Source organism: Giraffa tippelskirchi, chromosome 5 (assembly GCF_054371585.1).
Source record: "Giraffa tippelskirchi isolate mGirTip1 chromosome 5, T2T-mGirTip1v1.2.pri, whole genome shotgun sequence".
In the NCBI taxonomy this organism is placed as follows: domain Eukaryota; kingdom Metazoa; phylum Chordata; class Mammalia; order Artiodactyla; family Giraffidae; genus Giraffa; species Giraffa tippelskirchi.
In genome coordinates this window covers 89,087,792-89,113,962 of record NC_137279.1, presented here as the reverse complement: position 1 = coordinate 89,113,962, position 26,171 = coordinate 89,087,792, and the positions used below count along the sequence as shown (strand labels likewise).

Here is a 26,171-nt window from a genome sequence, read left to right as displayed (position 1 = left end):
CCACGTCATGAGGAATCTACAAAATCTTCACTTTCACCAATAGTTTTAATTTTCTTCCCTGCCGGAACCTGACCCTCACCCCAACTTCCAATCAAAGGTATTAACAAGGATAATAACACCCTAATTAGAGTGTCCTTTGCAGGCTATTCTCTGGTAATGAACAAGGAGATTGGCCAAGTAGAAAGAGAAAAAAAAGCCAGGCCCTGAACTAAGGACGTGAATTTTCAGGCTGATGACATGGCTGCCCTCTGTTGAGTTCACTCAGGACTCACGCCTGCCCCTGCCTGAGACAGACATTCCATCCTGCTCAGAAGTCCCAGGCATCAGAAGGTGGGTTCCTACCATCTTCTTCTTGGTGAACTCCATCACCATCTGGTCGGCCAGCTTCTCCTGAGCCAGCAGCTCTGCTTTCTGCCTCTGGGTTTCATCGTTGATGCGTTTGATCTCAGCCTGCATCTTCAGCTTTTGCTGGTGCCTCTGTTCCAGGTCCTGCCACCAAAGGGAGAGAGCCTCAGAGAAGAAGAAAGACAGAAAGATACTGGCCTACCAGGATGGAGAGACGTGGATGGAGGCAGGGAGAGAGATGCATGCTCTGCAGTCTAGCTCTCATTACTGCCCTTGATTCAAACTATTCCTTCCAGGATCATCAATGACCTCTTCTAGCCAAACAGCACTTGGCAATCTTCATCTACCTTGACTTTGTGGCAGCCTTGACACTGTTGATCTCTATTCAGTCTCAAGGAGTAAAGGCTCTTAAAATTCTACTCAGTGTCTCCCACATGTCAGGCAAAATCCTATCACTGTTCATAATGTTTTCCTCTTGCCTTCAATTCCCTTCTCCTATTCTAACCCAAACTTTTGGTCTCTGTTCAATAGTGATAATTAAAATAATAAAGTATTACACTAATTCAGTATCTTTTTTTGGCCATGCCACAGTATCTTAGTTTCCGGACTAGGGATGGAAACCTTGCCTGCTGTAGTGGAAGTGCAGAGTCTTAAGGGAAGTCTCAGGGAAGTCTATTCTTATGCATAGAAAGTACTTTATATATAACTTTATATAACCTACCTCTAACACCTAAATGTACCCCCAAACCCTGAAAATTAGGTCTTGTTATCTTTCTCATGCAAATGGAAAAACTGAGGCCCAGAGTTTAAGTGACTTGCCCAGGACACTAGAGCTAATAAACTCCAGAGCCCAGAATTTTGGAAGCCGGTCTATCTTAATTAAAGTTCCAATTGTCTCTGGAACTCTGACTTGGTTGCCCCAAGTTTTCATTCTCTCTGCATTCTGAATTCCCTTTGCACCTAGGATGGTGATATACCTCCTGAGATTTGATTATATGCTGCCTTGTGGGTCCCACCCACTTCCTGAGTGTTCATTCTGTCCCAGCCAGAGAACAGGGACCACGTGTCACACGTCTTCTCTTTCCCAATACTGAGAGGAAAACAGCAAATACTCAATAATGAGGCAGGGAAGATGGAGGAAAAGGTAAGAGGCAAGTGAGGAAGAGGAAAAAAAAAAAAAATCTCAGAAGCACAGTGAGTAATGGAGATCAGAGTCCTCATCACCACGAGTGACAAGATCCCTTCTAAGAAGTGAGCTGGAGCCTTTGGAAGCTGCCAGCGGTCAGACCACTTCTGAGCACATCCCCAGGCCCTGACGTGGAGGGGCACCAGGATCTTCTGCTGGGTCCTCCTTATCCTCTCAAACTTGGACTCCTTGCTTCAAACTCTCCTACCCATCAACTCACCCCACCTCCCACACTGCTCCCAGATGCCTCCACTTTCTTCAAAGACTAACCCCCACTAGTCTTCCAGTCCTATCAGCCCAGCTTCTGCCCTAATGCATCCCAGGCAACGCTGCTGGCCCTCCCAGCTTGGCTCACTGCCCTGATCAGGGTCCTTCCTCCAGGGAGCCTCTTGAACAGAAAAGCACAATGCTGTCTGCCTCCCGCCAGGCCCGTGCGGTGCCTGAGTCATGACCGCCAGCATTTCCTCAGTCTCCACGCACCAGCCTCCTGGCTCACTCCACAGTCCTCTCCTGCTGCTCCAACTCCCACAGCCTTTCTTCCTCATCTCCCTTTCTTCCTTTCCTTCCTACCTTTTTTTTCCTCATCAGTTTTAGGCCAACATTGGTATTCAAAGTGAAAGCAAAAGTGTTAATCCTTCGTCTGACTCTTGCAATCCCATGGACTATAGGCAACCAGGCTCCTCTGTCTATGGGATTATCCAGGCAAGAATCTGGAGTGGGTTCCGGTTCCCTTCTCCAGGGCATCTTCCCAACTCAGGGACTGAACTTGTGTCTCTTAGGTCTACCTGCATTGGCAGGTGAGTTCTTTACCATCTGAAGGCAGTATTTAAACCCACTGACCCTCAAAGCTAGAAAAGCTGCTGACTTTTGATCTATGACATACATATAATCATGTATTCATTTACTTGGTTCCTTCCTTATTTACTTTTTTTTGGTTTGTTTTTGTGGGTTCATTTCATTTTCAAGAAACCAAAGAACTTTCCCTGTTTCTCATCTTTGAAGCCATTGCAAAGCAACCCCACATAGACTCCCAACACTCTCTCCATCTTGCTAGCAAGGTGGGAAAAACTGCTCCTGCACCACCATGGGGCTTCCCTGGTGGCTCAGCTGGTAAAGAATCCACCTGCAATGCAGGAGATCTGGGTTTGATCCCTGGGTTGGGAAGAGCCCCTGGAGAAAGGAAAAGCTACCCACTCTGGTATTCTGGCCTGGTATTCTCACACTGTTCACAAAGAGTTAATGCAGTTCTAAACTGGTGAGGCAGAGGTTTCTATCTCTGCCCCATAACACTTCCTAGAAACTCGGGGAGTGCCTAGAAGGACAGGAAAAGGACAATGACATAACACCTGAGTAACTACTAATTCAGTGACACCTGGAACTCTCTCAATGAGCCCGTCCATGTGTCCTCAGTCTCTTTAGTTGTGTCCAACTCTGTGCAACCCTATAGACTGTAGCCTGCTAGGTTCCTCTGTTCATGGGATTCTCCAAGGTAAGAATACTGGAGTGGGTTGCCATGCCCTCCTCCAGAGGATTTTCCTAACCCAGGGATTGAACCTGTGGCGTTGCTTGCACCTTCTGTATCGCAGGCGGATTCTTTACCACTGAGCCACCTGGAAAGCCCCCTCAATGAGCCCACCAATGTCTATTCCCCACAGTGAATTTGGATTCTCCAGGATTCTGCATGTCTACCCCAGACCTGTCCTTCCTGGCCCTTTCCTGAGCCAGGAGCTTGGCCAGGTCTTGTCTGTCTTCTTGGCCTTGCTGGTCCCCTTCTCAAGCAGCTCACAAAGCTGCCTGCCCCCTCATCTTCCCTAGCCATCCAGTGATCTGCCTCCCGCTTCTCACACTGTACCTTAGACTGCAGGTGCTCTGAGAAGCCTTCATAATTATGAGGCCCCCATGAGACCCATCCGGGCCCCCTGCCACTCCTTACCATCAAGTGCACTGGGAGATGATGACTCAGTCATCATACACATGGGGGAAGAGGAGAACAATAAAAGAATACACGTTCCATGAGTTAAATGCACTGTTAGGCAATAACCTGGCAAATCAGAATGTGGGGCATTCTTCAAATCAGCTGGCCTGAGTACTTCAAAATATCAGTGTCGTTAAAATTAATGAATGGGTAAGGAAACTCTTCCAGATCAAAAGAGACTTAGGTGAATACAGTGTGTGAATCCTGATTGATTCAATTCCTGACTGAATCCTGGTTTGGAAGAGAGAAAACCATGGAAAATACACTTTTAGAAAAACTGGGTAAATTTGAATGTAGATTAAATATTAAATGATATTGGAGAATCATCGGACTCAAAATTTTGATGGGGGGATGTGATAATGGTACTGCTGACAAGTAAGCCAGTGTCTTTGTTCTTCAGAGATACAAGTTGAAGCATTTAGGCAAAGTGTCAAGATATGGGAAACTTATTTTCAAATAGCTTAATAATAACAAAATATGTTTATACATCTAAAAGAGACAAGCAACTCCACGGAATTAACAATCATTAAATATAGGTGAAGCACTGATGGGTGTGGTACAGTTCTTTCAACTTGTCTATGCATGCAAAATTTTTCAAAAGTAAAAAATTGAGGGGGAAAAGAATAAATGCTCCAAATGCTGGCCATGTACCTCCTCTCTGAGTCAGGAGCTTTCATATATTGCAAAAGATCCAATAAGTTCAATAGAAGGGGATTTTTTAAGCCTACTTGGTTTGAGTAGGTATGTTATTTATTTCTTATGCAATGGAGATGCCTACTAACTTTAGTTAGGCTAGCAAGAAAAAAGGTTTGGCTTGTCCACACAGTTAATGACACTGGGATGCAACGTACCTTGGGTGAGGCAACAACAGGGAGCCTGGAACTAAAAGACAGCTGCTATTCATGTACAAAGTGTACAATATCCCAATATAATTGAGGGAAGACAATAACACATCCCTATGTTTATTTGTGCAAAGCATGCAGCAATATCTTTCCTTGGTGTGTCCATTCACACGGATATGTCAATCCTGGACCCCAAGTCCCAGGAAGGCAGGGACAGTATCCAAATCACTGCTCATCCCCATGAGGCCTCAGCCAAACAAGTGTTTCATATGGCAACAAAAAGTTGATGGTGATGATGTTGTGAAATGAGCATGTGTCTGACGGAACATCAGCCCACATCCTCCAACCCCGCAGTGTTGGAGGGCTCTGTTGCTGTTGTGGGCGGAACTTGGCATGATCTGTGCAACCCTGTTACCCTTAGATCCTCCTGTTGGAGCTTTTCCATGTATTCCAGCATCTGCTCCTTCTCCTGCTCCCGCTGTTCAGCAAGCAGCGATCGCTCCTCCTGGTTCTTTTCCATCTGTTCCACAATGTGCCGTCTTCCTCTGTGAAGAAACAATGCAACGGTGTCTTAGAAACCAAGAGTCCAGGTCTCTGTTCTAACCTCCACCCAAATAACACCCACGATGGGAGGTGTTGTAGGGACAACGTGATGAGTGCCCCCTAAATACCACTATGCTTCACGAGCGGGGTCAGTCCTTTCTCTTCCAAGCTCCTAATTCTGGGGCTCACCCTTCCTGAGATTCCCTCCCTTCATTTGTTTGTCCAAGAGTGTGCCCATATTGTAAGACACCTTCTCCTTTCAGTACCTGAGATCTTCTGAAATCCTACCACCTCCCAAAACTTTCCAGAGTAATCAGAGGGAGCGATCTTCCCAAGCTGATTTCCCAGAGTTAGGAAGCCCACAGTAACTCCTTTCTCCAGAGCATCTGCTCTCACCCAGTGTATCTTGTCGTCCTACTCCATCTACCATGCCTAGTTAGCTAACTGTCCTTCTCATATCCAATCTCATATTTTAAGACCACCGGCTGCTGGTGTACCGGGCTGAGTCTGAGGAATTCTCTACACTCAGCAGCACCCTTGCTCAACAATAGAAAGCAGAGAAACTAGATTCTAGAATCAGTGCAGCCAGTGACTCCCTCTGTGTTATTGGGATGTCAACAACCTTGGAAGCATCTAGATCCCATGATCTATGAGTAAAGGCTGGGAGAGTGGGAGAAGACACAGATTAGGACAAGTATCTATGGGAAGGAGTGTGACATTGACATTCAGATAGAACTGTTGGATGGCTTCATGACTCCAGGTGAAATACACTGGAGCAACGAACAAAAAGAGTTACATGGAAGCAGGTTTAGACCCAATATAAGGACCAGGTCAAATCATTAGAGGTGCCTAGAAAGGCAGGGATTTCCCCTTCAGTGGAACTGTTCATGCAAAAGCGAAGAGCCATTTAGCCATGAAATAAACTTTTCATGGGAGCCTACTGTAGTGTACCAGGTACTTACTAGAAGTACAGAGATGAATGGCACAAGAGAACAGAATACAAATGGGGAGAAAGAACTACCATTCAGTGTGGTACAAGGACCACTTTTTTTTTTACAAGGACTATTTATAGAGGTAATTCTTGTATTATACGGTTGGCATTCTAAATCTGGGACACTATGATCCTATAATTCTGGGACTTGTCCTTTCCTGCAAAATGGAGGGGATTGAATTTATTCACTCTAACTTGTATTAGGCATTTACTACAGTCCAAACATTCTGGTAGGTCAGAAGCTACAGAAACAAGACAGGGACCCTGTCCTCAGTGAGCATACAGCCTGGTGAGGGTCAGGGAGCCACAGCACAGGGAGGGGTGTTTCAGACCATAAACACAGTGTAGAGGGCCCAGAGAAGGGAGGTTCGAAGCTCGCCCAGTGAAGTCAGGGAGGTTTCTCAGGGGAGGGGATAGCAAGGCCACATTATAGAGGAAGAGAGAGCATTTTCCGGGGTGGGAGAGGAAAAAAGGAAAGAGAAGGGTATTCAAAGCCAAGGGAACAACAAAAAGTAATGAGATTATATGAAGACCTGGCATGCTGGGGAACATGAAGGAAAGCCTCCTAGAATGGATGGCAAGAAATGATGCAAAATGAGGGTGAATCAGGGCCATATTGTGAAACACCTGTTGTGATCTTAGAAACAAGCTGTAAGATGTTCTACAGTTGTTTGGGATTGGACATGTACACACTGCTGTGTTTAAAATGGATAACCAACAAGGACCTGCCGTATAGCACAAGGAACTCTGCTCAGTGTTATGTGGCAGCCTGGATGCAAGGAGATTTTAGGGGAGAATGGATACATGTATATGTATGGCTGAGTCCCTTCGTGGTTCACCTGAAACTATCACAACATTGTTTGTCAGTTGGCTATACTTGAATACACAACAAAAAAATTTTTTAAGAAAAGAAGTTCTGTGACTTTCTGAATCATTCCATAAAGGTTTTGTGATAATAACAAAGGATGATAATGACCATTTCTCATGTCCTCCCTCTCTGCAAGGCTACATGGAACTAAAGACACTGGAAAAGACTTAGAGAGGGAAATGCCAAAACCACCTCTTTACCGGATTCTCTCCTCCCTCCTCTTTCTGTCTAGCTCCTCCTGCCTTTGAACAGATTTCTGCCGCTCCACCTCCATCATCTGATCCAACCGCTTCTCCTCTGCATCCAGTTCTTTTTGGATCAGCTGCTTCTCCAGAATTTGGGCATCCCGGATGGCATGGCACTTGGCATTGAGGATGATCTGGAGAGTGGAATTGAACTTGTGGTACTAGGTCTGGGACTAAGTATGGGGATAGGGGGCGGGGGTGATGCACCACAGGGATCTGGAAGCTGGAGTGGGGAGAAATGGGAGCAGAATCCTATTAAGTGTGCTCCCAAGCCCAAAAAAGCAATAGCATCTTTCAGGGTATTGGGTCTAGTGTTTGTGGCAGAGGGGGGGTCATGGATCACTCTTTGGGAATAAGATGAAAGCTATGGGTCTTCTCCTCCATAAAATTCACTTACATCTATACACACAAAATTTCCATAAAACTTTAGAAGTTCATGGTCCCCTTAGGGACCCCTGAACCTCAAATGAAGACCCCTCCCCCATTCTACTCTTCAGGAAAATAAACATTCTTGCAGAGGCCAAGCCACTAGATTTTTAAGGTAGAAGAGCCCAACCTGACACACAAGGAGATGAAAAAAGCATCAGCCATCAATAAGAGCTGTGGAGTAAAAGCTTTGGAAAATAAAAGGAAGCATTAAGGAAAGAAGATTTACCTGAGAAACAGAAACCCTAGATGAAGAGGTTGGGGAGTCAGCATTTTTCATTTGGCCAGGAAGTGAACCACATGCAGATGAGTAACACAATAGAATTCAAACGAGCCTCTGGTCTTTATGCTCTCAGCTAAAGGAAGCACTTTGAGCACAACAAAAAGAACCCCATTGTCTGTACCACTGTATGCGGCCAGAATTGAACTAGCAGGATAAAGATACCAGTAATATGTATTTTTCAATCCACAGTTCACAAAGTATCTCCCATATACTAGCATATTTCATCCTAATAATGCTGCTTAGGAGTTTCACCACCCTCATTTCTCAAATGAAGCAAGTTTGGCTCAGGGAGTGCAAGTGACTTGCTGAAGGTCACACAGCAGGCACTTGGTAGGTACATCTCTCCCCGAACCAATCTACTCCATTCGCCTGCCAAGGCCAGCCCCTCACCTTTCAACCCTGCACCCCATCTCTAGCCCATGCTTTCAGGTATGTGAATAAGAGATAAGAGGAGGGAGGAATTCCCTGGTGGTGCAGTGCTTAGGACTCTGTTCTTCTACTGCACAAGGCATAAATTCAGTCCCTGGTCGGAGAACTAAGATCCTGAATACTGAGTGGCAAGGTCAAAAAAAAAAAGAGAGATGAGAGGAGGGAAGGAGAATGGAGAACCCACCTTTTTCATATCCTTCAGCTCTTCCTCCTGCTCCATCCGCAGCTGGTTGGCTCTCTGCAGAAGGTTCTGGGCCCTCTCCTTGGCAACCTCCTCCAGGTCGCTGAGCTTCTTGTTGTTCCTCCAAACCATTTCCTTCTGCTTCATGATCTTCTTGCGTGTGGTCACTGCGTCCTACGGGAGCCACGTTGGAATCAGCGGGGACTTACTCCAGTGCTCCGTGCCCTGGGCACTAGCCTGGGTGACCTCAGATGAGTTTCACATCACCCCATCACACTGTCACAGCCCAGAGGTTTCCCAGCCTGGCGTCCTCACCCCTCCCCTGGCCCCACAGTTGCTCTCGCCAGATCTTTATTCTGTAACACATCTTCTTTGGCACATTCACACCTTACTTTAGGGTCCTCTAACTAAAGCTCCCAGTCTTGTGGGAGGCTGGCCTCTCCGCAGCCCTTCTCTTCAACCCCCACTCTGCAAAGATGGGGTCGGGGGTAGGTACCACAATGGCTTCCTTCTCCTTCTTGAAGGCCTGCTCCCTGGCCTCGAGTTCTTCTCTAGTCAGGATGTGGGATGCCCATTTGATCCGCTCAAACTCCTCAGGGCTCATGATAAGGGACTGCCCAGAAGGGTCCTTGGTGGGAATGCTGACACAAAGAATGAATAAAATTAGGCAGGGGGTTGCGGGGGAGCTCTCAGCACTACTCAGCAGGCTGCTCTACTCTCTACCCCACCTCCATCACTGCCCACCGTCCCTCAGAGAATCGGGCAGGAGAGACAGCAGAATGGGTCCACTGGGGAGAAGCCATCTCAGGCAAGGGTAGCATCACCGGCTAAAAAAGGAACATTTTAAGGACTTTGTCTAAAAGGTCCAGTTCATACATTACCTCCTCTGCACCAACCCCATGTACACATACACAGTCCACCTCCTCCCCTCTGCTGTCCCTGTCTGTGTTGTGAGCAACGTCTGTTTCCCTTGCTAGATTACAAGCTCCTTTGGGATTCAGGCTCTGTCTTAACTGCAAGGGCAGCCCAGTTTCTGGCCTAGCACTGGGCACAGAGTGAGGACTCAAAATAAAGCTGACGAATTGAACTTTTAAAATAGATGATTCCTCGAGAATGACATAAAAAGGGCAAGAGACGCCAGATGAGGATCAAGTGGAGGCCAGTGAGAAGCCAAAACATCCCTGTGCCTCCAGCCCAGAGGGAAGCTTTGAACCCTAAATATTAATTAAAATCTCTGATCAACAATAGCTAGAAACATGTCTACAGACTTTTCCAGCTGCCCAACGCATTCAACAAACCAATAGGTAATTATAATGATTACAAACAGATGACATTCATTAAAGATGGAGCAGGGGAGTGGGAATAAAGCTGCTTCTGGGTGAGGCGTTTTAACAGGTACATGGCAAAGAGACGCAAATGGTCTGAGGCAGGAAGTGAAACCTCATCCCATAAAACTGGTCGGGGGGAGGTGTCCAGGAGGTGGACAAATGAGTAAGTGGACTTGAGGCTTAGCCAAGACCTTGTGTTTCCCTGGGTGGTGTGACCGCAAACAGCCTGGGGTCTGGAATGACCAGGAATGATGTGAATCTGAGACAGCATCTCATGCTGTTCTCAGAACCCTGACAAGTCACCCGAGACTTCACCTCCAATGTGTTTTTAGGACTGGACCAGTCCAAGAAGGAGCCCTCGGGACTTCTCTGGTCGCCCAGTGATTAAAAATCTGCTTTGGCTTAGTAACAACCGAGAGGGGTGGGATGGGGAGGGATGTTCAAGTGGGAGGGAACAAGCGTAAACCTATGGCTGATTCATGATGATGTTTGGTAGAAACCAATGCAATACTGTAAAGCAATTATCCTTCAATTAAAAAAAAATTTTTTTTTTTAAAAAGACTCTTCCTTGCAATGCAGGGGACGCTGGCTCCTTCCCTGGCTGGGAGCTAAGATCCCACATTTGGCAGAGCAACTAAGCCGGCACACCGCAACTACTGCGCCTGCGCACACCGGAGCCTGCCATCCCTCAGGACTCAAGGAAGATCCCGTGTGCCCCTACTAACACCCGACACAGCTAAATACACAAATAAATAAATAAAGAGAAGGAGCCCTTTCTTGGGCCACAAGAGTGTCTGCAGGACCACTACCGCATCTGGCCCTTCAATGCCAGAGCTGACCAGACAGTGTTCTTGGACCTGTGGACCATCCATGCTTCCCCAGATTATGACACAGGGTGCATTTTCTGGGAATTCAAGTTTTTAGTGAGTGGAGACATAGTTGGAAGAACGGATTAGAGAATGAAGCACTAGCAGAAGAGCTAAACCTCTGAGTGACCAGATTGGCTCCTTTCATGTGACTGAGCTGGGACGAACGCCACATGAGGGGCCCAAGCAAGGGGGCTGCTCCAGTCAGGAAGCCATGCTGAGCTAATCCCAAAGGAACCCCAGAGCTTTGGGGAATTTCCTCTTCTGGCCTCAGAGCCTGGGAAGAAGCCCTGGGACTAATTAGGCATCTGGTCAGTTTTTCCTTTGCTTCAGATTCTTGATGTGGCCAGAAGGAAGTGACTCATCTGGACATTTCCCCGACCAAACGCACTATTCAGGGCTCAGAAGGGACCCCCTCCTCCAAGCACCTACCCTCTACCAGCCCCATAGGACCCACAGTAGCCAGAAGAAAGAAGCTGGGAATTGAGGGCAGTGGCAGTAATAGATACAATGCAGGGAGAAACAGGTCAAAATGGAGAAGAAATGGGAACCAAGAAACAAAAGGCAGGAAATGAATAGGAAAGAGGTGGGGCCCACAGTGGCAGGACAAGACCAGGTGGGCTCCCCATCTCCCCACACAGGTCCTCAGGAGAAGGGCTCCGTGCCCCGGGCACTCACATCAGCTCCCGGACCATGTCCCGGGTGATGAGCTGGAGGGTCTCCGGCTTGTGGTCCAAGCCCAGGGCTGTGAGAGTTTTCCGAATGGCATGCTTATCTCGGAGCAGCACGATGGGGCTGTCACTCTGGGTCAGGGGCTGGGGGGTCAGGAAGGACAGCTTAGAATCTGGTCACCCCACTTCTTGCTGGTTAGTCCTAACTTCAAGTGGAGGGTGGCATCTCCACTCCATCCAGTGTCAGGGGAAACCAGCTGGAGCCCAGACTGCAAGACCACCCAGAGTAGCCAGGGCACTGAGCAAGCAGCATGGTGGCCAGATGTGCTCTGTACTGACTGGCTCTTCTGAGAGCAAGGTTTCTCTATAACTCATGCAGATACGCCCAGAGGTATGGGGGCCCAGGGAGAGGTTTGCTAGTGTGTGTCCATTCCTAACCTAAAACCATCAGGAATGAAAACTTGGGGTCTCTTGGTTCTTCTCCCTTCATCATTTACAAAAGAAAAACTAATTAGCTCTCTTGGACCACACTGAGGGTCTTAAGCAGAGTCCCTTAGGGACACATTCAACCTATGATATTTGTTATTTTTAATCCTTTCTAATTATTCATTTACTTTGATCCCCCCCCCCCAAAAAAAGCCCTATGGGGGAAGTTAGAAATATGGCCTGGTGGATCTGCCCTTAAATCTAATATGGTGAGGCAGTCAGTGAGTTAGAATTCAGCAAGGAAAACACAAATTAGATACACGAGTTTTTTTAAACCTTCTGACCATGAAGGAGTCAGATAACAAGAAGATGAAATCATTTGTTTCAGGGAATTGTTAGCACAGGAGAAGATTTCATTTATCATGAACACAGTATCTGTGACCCTGAGTGGAGGCAGGGGCATGGCTTAGGTGGAGGTCCTTCCCGGCTGGAGACCGGCACTTTGCACATCCGTTCCCGGAATGCTGCTGCCACCTGGTGCCCATCTCTGCTTCCAAGTAGCTCAACTCAGTCAGGTCACAGGCCACTTCTGCCCTCTACTGCCGGCTGGGAGGCTTCCGAGACTCTGGTCCAACAATAAGGCCAAACGACTAAGCCAGGAATAGGTGATGTGTCACCCGCCCCCTTTGGCAAGCCAGCAGGACTAAATCTGGAGAAGTCGGCCATTTCCAAACCTGTCTTCACTTGAGCTAGAAGAGTCCCCATGGACTCAAAACAAATAAACAACATGACTGTAAGTGAAATTGAATTGCTTTGATTCTTTCCCTTGTCAATAGGAAATAGCTTCTAAAGGCAGAAAGATACCCATCTAGAACAATCTGGAAAGTCCTTTTTGATTCACAGTGAGAAGAGTGAAGAGTAAGGGTAGACATCAAAAAGACCCTGATGCTGGGAAAGATTGAGGGCAGGAAGAGGAGGCAACAGAGGATGAGATGGTTGGATGGCATCACTGACTCAATGGACATGAGTTTGAGCAAACGCCCGGACATAGTAAAGGACAGGGAAGCCTGGTGTGCTGCAGTCCATGGAGTCACAAAGAATTGGACATAACTTAGCAACTGAACAGCAACAAAGGGTAGATATCAACTCTTCTCTCCCTGGTCCACCTGCAGCCAATGGTATTCACACCAATACTTAAACCACTACTGGTATCTTTCTTCTTTTTCCCTTTTCTCTACTTTTTTCTCTCTTTTTCTTCCTTCCAGTTTTATTGGGACATAGTTGACCTACTGTTTCAGTTCATTTCAGTCACTCAGTCGTGTCCAACTCTTTGTGATCCCATGGACTGCAGCATACCAGGCCTCCCTGTCCACCACCAACTCCTGGAGTTTACTCAAACTCATGTCCATTGAGTTGGTGATGCCATCCAACCATCTCATCCTCTGTCATCCCCTTCTCCTCCTGCCTTCAATTTTTCCCAGCATCAGAGTCTTTTCAAATGAGTCAGCTCTTCGCATCAGGTGGCCAAAATATTGGAGTTTCAGCTTCAACATCAGTCCTTCCAATGAACACCCAGGACTGATTTCCTTTAGGTTGGACTGGTTTGATCTCCTTGCAATCCAAGGGACTCTCAAGAGTCTTCTCCAACACCACAGTTCAAAAGCATCCATTCTTCTGCACTCAGCTTTCTTTATAGTCCAACTCTCACATCCATACATGACTACTGGAAAAACCATAGCCTTGACTAGACGACCCTACTGTTTAGGTTTAAGGTATAGCATAACTATTTGATTTGCCATCATGAAGTGATAATCACAGTAAGTTTAGAGAACAGCCATCATCTCATATAAATATAAAATTTAAAAAAAGACAAAATTTTTCTGTGCTGAGAACTCTTAGGATTTACTCTCTTAACAACTCCAGTGTCCCTTTTCTTTCTCAATCTCTCACCGCTCTTCTCTCCACATCTCATTCTCTTTCTCTCCTCCCTTCCCACCTTCTGAATGTCACCTTCTGATCTTGAGTAACCAAGATCACTCCAAGTAACTCTCTGGCTCTCCTTCTCTAGTCATCAACCTCTTAGACTGGGTGATATTTGCAAATAAATACTTACTTGCTCGTTTTCCAAAGCAAAGTAACTGTTTTAGCTGAGCAACTCGGAAAGAAGGATGATTTGTGTTCTACTCTGCACTATTCTTGGATGCAGGGGGGATTAAGTTGAACAACAATTGTGTTGTTCTATATCTGCAAGCCTGGGCCACTGGCACTGAAACGTTTCCATCATAGGGCGTTCACTGAGCAAATAGCTAACACTGAGTGTTCAGCAGTTGAGCCTCACTTCAACATTATAACAGAACTTCAAATGCTGCACAGATGTAAAGATCTCAAGGGTGGAGGAAACCAGGTGTCCTGTTTACATGGGCCCCACAAAGTGTCTGAGCTTGTCCACTGGAGCCTCAGAAACCCCCACTGCCTTCAGTCTCAGAGTTCCCTGGGAGAGGGGGTGACCTGTCCAGAGCTAGCTTTGTCCTGAGCAACACTAGCCAGTTCAGGTCACTGCCTCCAGGTGACAGCTCCCTGGAGGGACTGAGTGAGGGTTACCTTGATAGCTCCAAAAAGGCTCTCATCCACCTCGGAGCTCAGGGCTTTGGTCCGATAGCGAGGCCTATTCCTCGACCTGTTGGAAGCAGTAGAGGCGGAGCTCAGCACGCCAGCTGTGCTTAGTGGCTGCAGGGAAAGGCAGAAATTTGGGCTCATGAGTACCGACTGGCATCTGCACCCCGGGCAAGGTAGACGCTTCGCCAGCCTGTGCTGAGGGAAGGTTGGGTGGGTGTATCGGAAACCACCTGGGTAAATCCTGAAACACAGGAGACGCCCTACAGGAGCAGTGGCTTCCCTGGACACCAGCCCAGCAAGGAGGAGGACTTCTGAGGTTTCTAAGCAGAAGAAGTCCAAGCCATTGCACAGCAGGGAAGGAAGGAGGAAGGACACAGGATGGCAGGAGGATGATTCAGTGTCAGCCCAGTTCTCGTTTCCCTCAAGCACAGTCTCTTGTGAGGCCACATGGGCTCTCCTCTCCAGAAATGCAGTGTCCTCGTCACCTCTACACTCCTCATCTGGACACCAAGCCCCCTTCACAGCTGATGCTACCATTTGACCTCCTCCATGTTCCCACCATCTCACAAGGTTACGGTAGGGACCCAAGGACACTAACACTGAAAAGCACTTTGCACACGGCCAGCAGGTGGTTGATGCCTGATAAACTTCAGTGGATGAACGGCTGCCAGCTACAATCAGGCAAACAGGTTCACCACGAAGTTGTGTCCACCACGCAGCTCTTTCACTCTCAGGACTGCTTGAATGTGCATGTGCGTGCGTGCATGCATGCTCAGTCACTTCACTCATATTTGACTCTTTGCGACCCCATGGACTGTAGCCTGCCAGGCTACATGCGATTTTCCTGGCAAGAATACTGGAGTGGGTTGCCATGCCCTCCTCCAGGGGAACTTCCTGACCCAGTGATCGAACCCGCGTCTCCCACATTGCAGGCAGATTCTTTACCACTGAGCCACTGGGGAAGCCCCTTGAACATGCATGAGTCATTTGTTAACCATCCAGTACTCTTCTAGGTTTGAGCCTTGTCTCTCCCATCTAATGAGCTGAAGGAGACAGGGATCATCTCCGAGCGCAAAAGCTGAAAACATCAGATAGCTGCCTTCCAAGACTGGGCAAAGGACCTAGGTGAGCCATCAGATCCCCCAAGCCTGACAATGAATAGAGAACTAGTGATGTAAGAAGGGGAACATGGAAACCCCTTCTGACAAAGGCAGCAGTGGCAGTGGCACCCTGTGTCTGGGGCAATGCTGATAAGGGCACCAGGATCAGCTGCCATGATAAAGGTGCCAGCCCTGGGGGTGGCATCAAGGGTCTTTGCCAGGCCAGTGCCGGGTTGTGATTTGGGCCTCAGTTCTGGCTGCAGTTCCTATTTTCATTTTCCAAGCCTAGCTGCCAAGCCTTGGCATGAACTCTGTGCACTTTCCAAAATCCTCTCCATACATTTCCTTCTCCGTAAATTGGAGTTCTGGCTCTGTTGTTTATAACCAGAACCCTGACTAATACAACCTCCATTCCCCAAGGTCAGTCCAGCTTCAGCTCAGCCTAAAGAGAAGTCTGTCTCCAGGGGGCGGTTTCTGTGAGGACTGTGGGACAACTCCAGGCTTAACCTAAATCTCATTCTGGAGGAGCCCCCATCTCCTGCAGTTCTCGGAGCTGGAAGACCTTGGTGCAAAGGGCTGGAGGCATCAGGTCTACCAAGCCTGGGAATGAGCAGCCATCATGGGGACAGGGTGGACAGGGAAATGACTGTGCGTTCCAGGTCACTAAACACCGGACGATATGTTTTGAATGCTCTCTCTAATCTGTCATAACCACACAGAACTCCCTGCAGCACCTGTTCCACCTGTGTCAGGTTTTCTCACCAAATCGGGCAATTCTTCTCCGTCTGGCTCCATTCCATACAACAACCATGGCTGTGTGCCCTTCCCTCCCAGCCTGGCACAGCCAGCAAAAGGCTCACAGAGGGAGCCTTGCTTTACAGCCTCTGTCAGCCCCAATACAGCAGAGCAGAAAAGCTTGAATTTATGAAAAGGTAAATACAGGAGCCCCAAGGATGCCTAATAACAGACTCTGAAGGGTTATTATATGGAGAGCGAGGAGCAACAGCTCCCCTTTCCACCAAAAATAGAATAAGAAGAAATGAATAGAAACCACAATAGGTGGGACTGAGGCAAAGCATTGGGAATAACCTGGAAAGACGGAGGGCGTCAGATCATAAGAGATGGTGTCAGTTCTAAGGGGAAAGGTGCAGTGTCTGGCATGTAGTAGGACCTTGATATGCATTTGATGAAGAATGAATGAATGAAACCAAGCAAGACGACCTCTTGGGGTCTGCAGACCAGACTGAAACGGAAGCCTTTCCAGAATATACCACCACTCCACATTTTCCACATCACATATGTGGTCTGCACTGGGGAAAATAACGTACGTGAAAGGGCTTTGGAGCACAGATGGCAAGCATTATTGTTGGTTTGCGTTTGTTTTCCTGTTTCTTTTCAAGGGCTCCTGCAGCCTTCCCCTCAGGTTTGGGTGTCCACCAGACTGTAGGACCTTCCAGGGCTGGGACTGAGTCACCTCCCTCCTATGCCCTTGGTACCCAGGTCAAGAGGAAGTCACACAAGAAATACTCGACTGCCTGAGCCTCGAAGTCAGAACAGAGGAAGGAAAACAGATGATGACCACAGAAAAGCAGCCGCTGGGCAGAGCAGAAGGAAGCTTTGAGCTCTGGGGTTGGGTGGCTGAGAAACCTCACTGGGGAAATGCTGACTTTGAAGCCACAAGCCTTACACCAGGGTTAGAATAACCAGTTTTGCCAAAAGCAACAAGAAGGATTAGGGAGGTCACTGTGTAAAAGTACCAGAAAAAATGAAGAAACAAGCAGAAATGGAAAGTTAGATCCCTCTGAGCCAGAGGCAGTAGCCAAGAGGTTCTTCCAGGAGGTGAAGGGCTGGTTTTATTTCTTGCATGACTTAACAAATTATAAATATCCCCAAGAAGCTGAGCTGTGCCTAGAGTGCTCATCTTCCTTGAGGAAAGGCATCTCTGGTAGGGAAGGAAAGACCTTTGAGGAGACAAGGATGGTTGGGGAAGATGAGGATTGGGACAGAAAAAGATACCAGCCCTACCTTTATATTTTCCTTTTGGTGACCTAGCTGACTCCTTATCGCTTCAAATAGCATCCCATCCTAGGTCTGTAAGAATTCAGCCCCTTCTGGGGGCTCGTGTAGAGACTCTATTACAGAATGATTAACTGGTTAACCAGAATATGATGTTCACATCATTATAGATACAGGATGGTCTCCCTAATGTATCAAGTTTGAAAGAAAGCAGATTATAAGAAATATGCAAGTATTGCAGTAAAAACGCTCCTATGAAACCTAATGTGTCACTGAAAGAAAGTTCACAAAAATGTTTAACAGTAATTTCAAGTGAGCATTAGCACCTAAGGGTATTTCTCATATTGAATAATGATCTGCATTGAAAAGGTAACTCTCTTTATGGCTGAGACAGGGGAAGGGGGCACTATTTTTACAAAACAAAGCAGTGGACCTGGTGCCCCGACTCTGAACACAGAGCGTGCGTGCAGCCCTTAAAAAGCTACAGTGCCGGATATCCTGAGACCTGTGATGTTCAGCTCAATTCCAACAAGACAGAGCTGGAACGGGGCTGGAACAGAGCAGTGTGGAGTTTCCCTGATGTAACTGTAACACCTGTCAACTGAACAAAGACAAAGACTTGTCCTTTCCTGGGTGTGCTCTCCACCCAAGGATCTAGAATTTCTTTCGCACATAGGTTCACCACAGGATTCACGCTGTTGACCTGATTCTACCTCCTTTTCTGTAGACTTTGGTTACGAAGAAGGTGGGGATGCCCATGTACCAGGCATCTTGCCTTTCACTCAGGTCATCTCTCTCCTCAAATACGACCAGGTTGGCCATCTGTGGGGTACCATTTGAAGATGACATCCTACTCAACACCGAGGCCCTGTCCCTCTTTCTGGGGGATGTTATTTATTGTTTTTGTAAGGGTCCTAGAGGTATGCCTAATTGTGACCTTGTCTCCAACCATCACCTCTCCCCACTCCTCCAAACAATCTGAAAAGCTAGTAAGTAGCACCACACACACACACATACACACACCCCTAGCCTGCCAAAGGTCAGAGATCACTAACTTGACCCACTACTTCTCAAAGGTGCCCGTATGCCCTGTCCTGTCCAAGGGACTTCAGAAGGGCTCAGTCAACAAACCAAAGCCCCACTCTGAGTGGCCCTTGGATGGGGAATCCCTGATTTGGGTGAGCTGAAGCCCACATGTCTAACTGAGGTGCAACTCACTGATTCATTTGACTTGGAGGTAAGACATTTTTGAAAGAGGAGAAAAAGAGAACTAACACTTTCTGTGAGCCCTTAGATGCCAAGTGCAATACTAGGACCTCACAGACACAGCACCGGGCCCGTAAACCTGTGTCCAAAAGAGACACTAGATCCCCAGGTGGAGATAAATATGGAGATCCAGGGATAAATATGCATCATAAAAAGCATAAGTGAAAGGAGACCCCCGCTGCAACATTACAGAGAGTCCTCAGAAGTTGGGAACTGCTCTCCTCCAGAGATTTGTTTCTTTTATCATTAACAAAGCTCTTCTAGAAACTCCAACTTGGGGACCCTGAATTTGAACCACTCAGTCCCAGAAAAGCAGAGTGACCTCTGAGCATGAAGTGTGTCCACAAGTACATTGAAGGAGCTACCTTTGCCATAGGGTGTGCACCCAGAAATTCTAAGGTTATTTGCAGTAACCCAGGGCTCCAACACCTACACTCGGCCCAATCTCCCATCTCACTTATCCCTCAGAGACCACACCATCCACCCTGGATCCCAGACATTACTTTCTTACTTTCTCCCAGGCATGCTGCCCTTTCAAACACTCATGTCATCCTGTCCACCCCAGGGAACTGCAGGCCTGCTAGACCAGTCTCAATCCCTCCAACTGGGGTCTCCTGCATTGCAGGTGGATTCTTTACCAACTGAATTACCAGGGAAGCCCCAATCCCTTTCCAGGGACTTTCAAATCTGGTACCCTATTCATTCATTCACTTATTGATTTGCAAATGTTTGTTGAGTACCTGTGAGTGACCCAGAGCCCCAATAACAAGAGAAAACTGAGGTTTGGGGACATTAGGTGACTTATACTTTGTGGCACTGGTAGTCAGACATGCTGCCGTGACTCTGAACACAGAGCGTGCAGCCCTTAAAAAACTGCAGTGCCAGATGTCCTGAGATCCTGGATGTTCAGCTCAAATCCAGCAAGACAGAGCTGGAACGCGGCTGGAACAGGGCGGGCACAGGGCTGTGTGGAGTTTCCCTGACTTAACTGTAACACCTGTCAACTGAACAAAGACGAAGGCTTGTCCTTTTCCTGGGTGTGCTCTCCACCCGGGGATCTAGTGTCTCTTTTGCACATAGGTTCATACAGGCAGAACATAACCTGTTATCTGGCCTCCTCACCAGTGGTTTTTCCACGTCACATCCCACAATCCCCAGCCAGATGGGAGGGGGATAAGGATTGGGACAGCACTTTCCCCCCTCCTCGGCTCAGCACCAGATTACATTTCCAATCGCTTATTTCTCTTTTGGATCCCCCTCCGGACTCCCCTAGCCTCTTCTAGGGTTGTCATTCCTGTTCCTGGACCTTCTGACCCCCACATCCAACTTCTCTCCCCCTCCCAGATCCTCATTTTCCCCGCTCAGAACCCCAACACAATTGAAAGCACGTGAGGTCCCCATCCGAGGTTCTCCTCCACACCCGGGACCTCACCATCTCAGCCGCACGCCCTAACTCCGCGCCTTCACCGCGTCTGCTGCCCACAACACCACTTCCGCGCAGGGTGTTGACGCGTTACCATAGTAACCAAGAACGCGGGCTCCAAGGTCCAGGCCCCGCCCCCAGCCCGGCCCGGCCCCGCCTCTCCGCTCCAGTTTGGCGGAGCGGCGAGCGCAGTGCCTTCGGGAACCCGAACCTCTGCCTGTGTCCATTCCCGCTGGCGCTGAAGCGGGGAACCGTTTCTCTGGAAGAGTGAACCTCTCTGGAGCGCCCCGCTCTTCACTTTGCTTTGGCTAAACTCTTAGGTCAAGATCCAAATTGTCAAGGGCCTAGCATGGGTCCGGGTCTAACTGCTGCCAGCCCCTCCAGGAGCCAGGCCCAGGTTCACGATTTTTCCCCTACTCCCCATTTAGGTTACCATGGTTACCGTTGCCCCAGTGTGAGGAACCAAACCCTGATGAGAATTTAATCTGCAGAGAAGCAAGCAGGATCCCCCGAAACAACTTTCAAAACAGCAGCCTGGTCTGACCAAAGAAAGGACTTCCAGCAGTGAGGATATGTCTGTAGTTTAAGAAGCAGTTCCTTAAAATGTTGACTTCAGACCTCCAGCTCAGAATTACCTGGGACAGTTTATTCAAAATAAAGTGTAGACTCTACCAGACTATCTGAAATCGAACTCTATGGACCTGGCTTCAAGGAACCTGCCTTTTAACGCTTCCCGGTTTGTGTATACTGTTCTGGAAAGCTTTTTAGGAGTTTTACGAGATTTTCGCAGTTTGGTTTGGCACCTCTGCCTCCCAATCTGCCTGCAATGCAGGAGACCCCCGTTAGTTTCCTGGGTCTGGAGGATTCCCTGGAGACGGAAACGGCAACCCACTCCAGTATTCTTGCCTAGAGAATCCCATGGACAGAGGAGCCTGGCAGGCTGCAGTGCATAGGGTCGCAGGAGTGGGACAGGATTTAGTGACTAAACCCTACCCAGTCCTAACCTGCAGAGAGAGAACTGAACTGCCCCCCCGCCCCCTCCCCCCTCGCCCAGCTGTACCAAGCCTCAAAAAAAACCTTTCCACCCGACCAAGTACTGACAAACTGAACTCCTGGACCAAAAAGAAGCGGTGACTGCAGTCCTATGAGCCAGTTCCCCACCCCTAGACATCTCTCCACAGCCCTCCTTTCTGGAGTTTACTCCACCCTGACTTTTGTGTTGCAGAGCCAGTCACTGCCTCCTGTGACACACTCAGGGCTGAAGGATTGGCTGTGGACTTAGTGTTGCAGAGGGCTGTTTACAAGCTTCAGGCGAAAGGGGGAAGGGAAACCAGGTCACCCCCAGCTGTTTTTAAAAGGACTCAACTCTGGCAAGCTTCACATTCCTTCCCTAGATTTCCCAGCCTTATCTCCTTTGGGATCCTCTGGACAAAACTGAGGGAGTGGGGCAGGCTGCAAGTGTTGGAGGTGAGATCAGAGGGAGGGAGAGGCAAGAGTAGCTATCCTCCCAGGGACAATCCTCCCAGCTCGAGGGGTGGTGGGGGAAGGGTTAGGGCTTTCCTATTGCTGGCACCCTTCCTTCCCCAGCCTCTTCCCTGGAGCCCAGAGAGGAAGGAAGATGAAGTAAGCAGTCCCCTGTGGGTACTTCCTCTACAATTTCCACCCACTTCTCACAGCCGCATCTATATGGAGGTAGTTATTATCCCCATCGACAAAGAGGAGACTAAGGCCAAGAGAGATAACTATCCGAACTCAAAAGTTAGTGTTCTTTTTTCGACCCAGGCTGCCTCTCTGAGGAAAAGGTGTGAGGTTGACTCAGGAAGAAGGGGGACGAAGGAATGCAGGGTAAAGGAATTGCCTCCCAGGCTTTTGTCCCTGGTGGCTCAGACGGTAAAGAATCTGCCTGCGATGCAGGAGATGCCAGTTGGATCCCTGGGTCAGGAAGATCCCCTGGAGGAGAAATGGCAATCCACTCCAGTATTCTTGCCTGGAGAATCCCATAGATAGAGGAGCCTGGTGGGCTACAGTCCATGGGGTCACAAAGAGTCGGACATGACTGAAGCAACTTAGCATGAATGCAGTTTCAAAAGGAAGTTGAGGGAATTCCCTGGTATTCAAGTGATTAGGACTCAGAGTTTCCACTGAAGGGACATGGGTTCGATTCCTGGTCTGGGAACTAAGATCCTGCATGCCACACATCCCAGTCAAAAAAAAAAAACTGGTTGAAAAATGGACAGAGGATCTGAATCAATGTTTTTCCAAAGAAGACATACAACAGCCAACAGGTACATGAAAAGGTGCTCAATATCAGTAATTATCAGGAAAATGCAAATCAAAACCACAATGAGCTATCACCTCACACGTTAGAATGGTTATTATCAAAAAGACAAGAGCTAGTAAAGCAATTATCCTTCAATAAAAAATAAATAAATTTAAAAAAAGACAAGAGACAATAAGTGTTGCTGGGGATGTGGAGAAAAGGGAATCCTTGTTCACTGTTGGTGGGAATGGAAATTGGTACAGCCTCTTTGGCAAATAGTATAGGGTTCCTCAAAAAATTAAAAATAGAACTACCATATGATCCAGCAATTCCACTTATGAGTATTTATCCAAAGGAAATAAAAATACTACCTAAAAGGATTTATGAACCCCATGTTCACTACAGCAATAGCCAAGGCATGGAAGCAACATAAATATCCATCAATGTATAAAGAAAATATGGTGTGTGTCTATATACAATGGAATATTATTCAATTATTTTTTAAAAAAGACTGAAATCTTGCTATTTGCAAAAACATGGGTCATCCTTGAGGGCATCATGCTAAGTGAAATAAGTCAAACAGAGAAAAACAAATACAATATGGCATCACTTATATGTGGACTCTAAAAAATAGAGAATTCATAGGTACAGAGAACAGACTGGTGACTGCCAGAGGCAGAATAGGGGGTAAAAAAAATACAAACTTCCAGTTATAAGTCCTGGGACTTCCCTGGCTGTCCAGTGGTCAAGATTCCATATTTCCACTGCAGGGGGCATGGGTTCCATCCCTGATTGGGAACTAAGGTCCCATTCGCCATGCAGTGTGGCCAAAAAAATAATAAAAGTCCTGGAGATATAATGTACAGCATGGTGTCTATCGTTAGAAATATTGTATATTTGAAAGTTGCAGATCTTAAAAGTTCTCATCCTAGGAAAAAAATTATAACTATACATGGTAATGAATTATTGTGGTGATAATTTCATGATAAATACAAATATGGAATCACTGTAGTGTACTCCTGAAACTAATACAATGTTATATGTTAATTATATCTCAGTAAAAGAAATTAATTGGATTTATGAAACAAAAGTAATAAAAATGAACCATGAAATCAGTAGAAATTATTTTGAAATTGAGAAGCAAATTGAAACAAAAATTTTCAGATTATCAAAAAAGGTAATCCAATGAGTGTTAGTCGTTCAGTTGTCCAACTCTTCGTGCCCCCATGGACTGTACCCCACCAGGCTCCTCTGTCCATGGGATTCTCCAGGCAAGAATACTGGAGTGGGTAGCCATTCTCGTCTCCAGGGAATCTTTCCAACCCAGGGTCAAACCTGGGTCTCCTCCATTGCAGGCAGATTCTTCACCTTCTGAGTCACCTGGGAAGCCCCAGTTCAATAAGAGGAATAGAAAAATTTTGAACAGAATAAACAAGTGCTTGGATTGTTTAATAATCCAACTAACCAGGGGGGAAAATCACATGAATATATTGATACAATATTAAATTTCTTGTTGGTTTGACATAAAAGATTGACACTGATGGAGACTGCATAAAATTCACATTAGTACACTAAAATGAGTACTTATGACAGTCTGGTCAATAAATGAGTGCCATCAACTCAAAGAATATTTGCTTACTTACTGAACAATCTCCTCAAATCCTACAACTCATATAAGAAATTTCACAGATTTCTCAAATTTGACAGCAATCAAAAAACTGATACAAGAGACTGAAATGAATGAAACATTCTAATCGGTCAATAATAAAAGGGCTGATCAAAATCATGCCAGAGGAAAAACTGGTAGTTCTTGGCTGAGCTACCAGGGAAGCCCATTCTCTATAAAAAGTAATATTAATATTATAAAGTCATTGACATGTGGAGAGACAAAAAATAAGCAGCCAAAAAAAGGTAAAGGCGAAAACTCTTTTACACTTGTTTCAGGCCTTGGACTGCAAAGAGATCCAACCAGTCCATCCTAAAGGAGATCAGTCCTGGGTGTTCATTGGAAGGACTGATATTGAAGCTGAAACACCAATACTTTGGCCACCTCATGCGAGGAGTTGACTCATTGGAAAAGACCCTGATGCTGGGAAGGATTGGGGGCAGGAGGAGAAGGGGACGACAGAGGATGAGATGGTTGGATGGCATCACTGACTCGATGGACATGGGTTTGGGTAAACTCCGGGAGTTGGTGATGGACAGGGAGGCCTGGCATGCTGCAATTTGATTCATGGGGTCGCAAAGAGTTGGACATGACTGAGCGACTGAGCTGAACTGAACAGGCAGCGAATTTGTTGACTTAAAAAAAGTGTACAACGTGAGAATTGTGAGTTAAGTTTTACTGGGGGCAAAATGAGGACTGTAGCCCAGGAGATAGCACCTCAGATAGCTCTGAGAGACTGCTCCAAAGAGGAAGAGGGGAAGGTCATATGTATGTGATCTTGGTAAAGGAGGAACACATGCAATCAAGCATGTTTATTTTTTAGAAAGGTTCTGCTAGTCTCCTGAAGCTACTGCTAGTCACAAGAAACAGTTGTCACCATGAACGATTTTAGTGTTTTTCTAGATATGAGGAGATAGAAGAATTGGACTCCTAAAATCAGCTTCTGAGAGTATCTATCTAAAGACCTGTCCTGCCAGTTTTCCAGGAGCACAGAGTACCTTATTTCTGCTCTCCACCCTGAACTCCTTCAGGCGGGTGTTGAGGGTCAGCAGCTGCAGCGGCACAGGATTTAATCCTTGCAGAGGTGGATGGCAAGCACCCATGGCAAGAGTCAATTTGTGGTTGAGAAATTCATACGAATCTTATGTCATTCTTCCAGATGCCATGATGCTTACAGTATTTGCCAGATTTTTTTTTAAAACGTATAATTTGTTGTGACTTACTATTCTCATTAAGTATTTACTCCTCTAATTAATTTTGTATCATTTTTCTTAAAAGGGGCTTCCAAGACTTCAGGCCTCACAAAACCCAGCAGTTCCGCCCCTGATAAGTGGGCGGCAACCTTTCCCTTCTCATCAAGGGAAGTCGCTCAGTCGTGTCCAACTCTTTGCGACCCCGTGGACTGTAGCCTACCAGGCTCCTCCGTCCATGGGATTCTCCAGGCAAGAATACTGGAGTGGTTTGCCATTTCCTTCTCCAGGGGATCTTCCCGACCCAGGGATTGGACCCAGGTCTCCCGCATTGGAGGCAGACGCTTTAACCTCTGAGCCACCAGGGAAGTCCTTCTCATCAAAGCTTGGCTTAAATGCCCAACCATGTCCGATGGGACTGGGGCAAGTGCCCTTGCCCTCACCTCCCAACCTCAGCTGCTCTTCTAGCTCCTCCCTCACTGCCCTCTTCCTCCTTCTCCCCTGTGCCCTTCCTTTTCTTTATCTCATCTTTGGGATTTTCCTCCTCCTACTCCGACCCCCAAGCTCTCTATTAACTCTCCTCCTCTGCCCCATGTCCAGCATTCTCATGCCCAGCAAGCAGAGGGGTGAGAACAATGGGGGACGGCTGGCTGCAGTCGCCTGAGGAAGAGGGCAGGTCCGAATTCTCTGCTCAACCCTAGCCCCACCTCTGGCTGCCTGATCCTTCCCTACCAAGTCGCCACTCCCAGTGAAGTCTCCTAGTAAACCCTGGATTGTTGGCCAGCAGCCCAGAGCTGAGAGATTTGCTGGGTGCCTCAGGGCTGGGAGCAAAGCCCAAGGCCTGGGCTGGCTCCCATAGCTCTTCCTCACCCCACAGGGCCTTGGGGTGCTGGGTTAGGCAGGCCCCATCTGGCTAGTCTCCTGAGATGCTCCCATGTTGCCTGAGGCAAGAGGGATAAGAATTTTGACTCTGTGATGAATCAGCACATTTAAATGGGAGGAGCCTGGGAGACAGGACCCAGGGGAGCC

At 47.3% G+C, this 26,171-nt stretch overlaps 1 protein-coding gene across 1 annotated transcript in view; it reads right to left on the bottom strand.

Moving 5' to 3' along the window:
* CFAP45 (cilia and flagella associated protein 45) overlaps positions 1 to 20,102 on the bottom strand; it is a 28,201-nt gene extending 8,099 nt beyond the window's left edge. Inside the window, exons 1-8 of the mRNA XM_081488020.1 lie at positions 20,036 to 20,102; positions 14,207 to 14,332; positions 11,187 to 11,323; positions 8,811 to 8,955; positions 8,318 to 8,488; positions 6,951 to 7,129; positions 4,764 to 4,893; positions 343 to 489 (exon numbers count right to left, since the gene is read on the bottom strand). Of these exons, the coding sequence (XP_081344146.1) occupies positions 343 to 489; positions 4,764 to 4,893; positions 6,951 to 7,129; positions 8,318 to 8,488; positions 8,811 to 8,955; positions 11,187 to 11,323; positions 14,207 to 14,332; positions 20,036 to 20,038 (1,038 nt within the window). The 5' untranslated portion in view covers positions 20,039 to 20,102. The remainder of the gene's footprint in view (positions 1 to 342; positions 490 to 4,763; positions 4,894 to 6,950; positions 7,130 to 8,317; positions 8,489 to 8,810; positions 8,956 to 11,186; positions 11,324 to 14,206; positions 14,333 to 20,035) is intronic.
* Between the last annotated feature and the right edge of the window lie 6,069 nt (positions 20,103 to 26,171).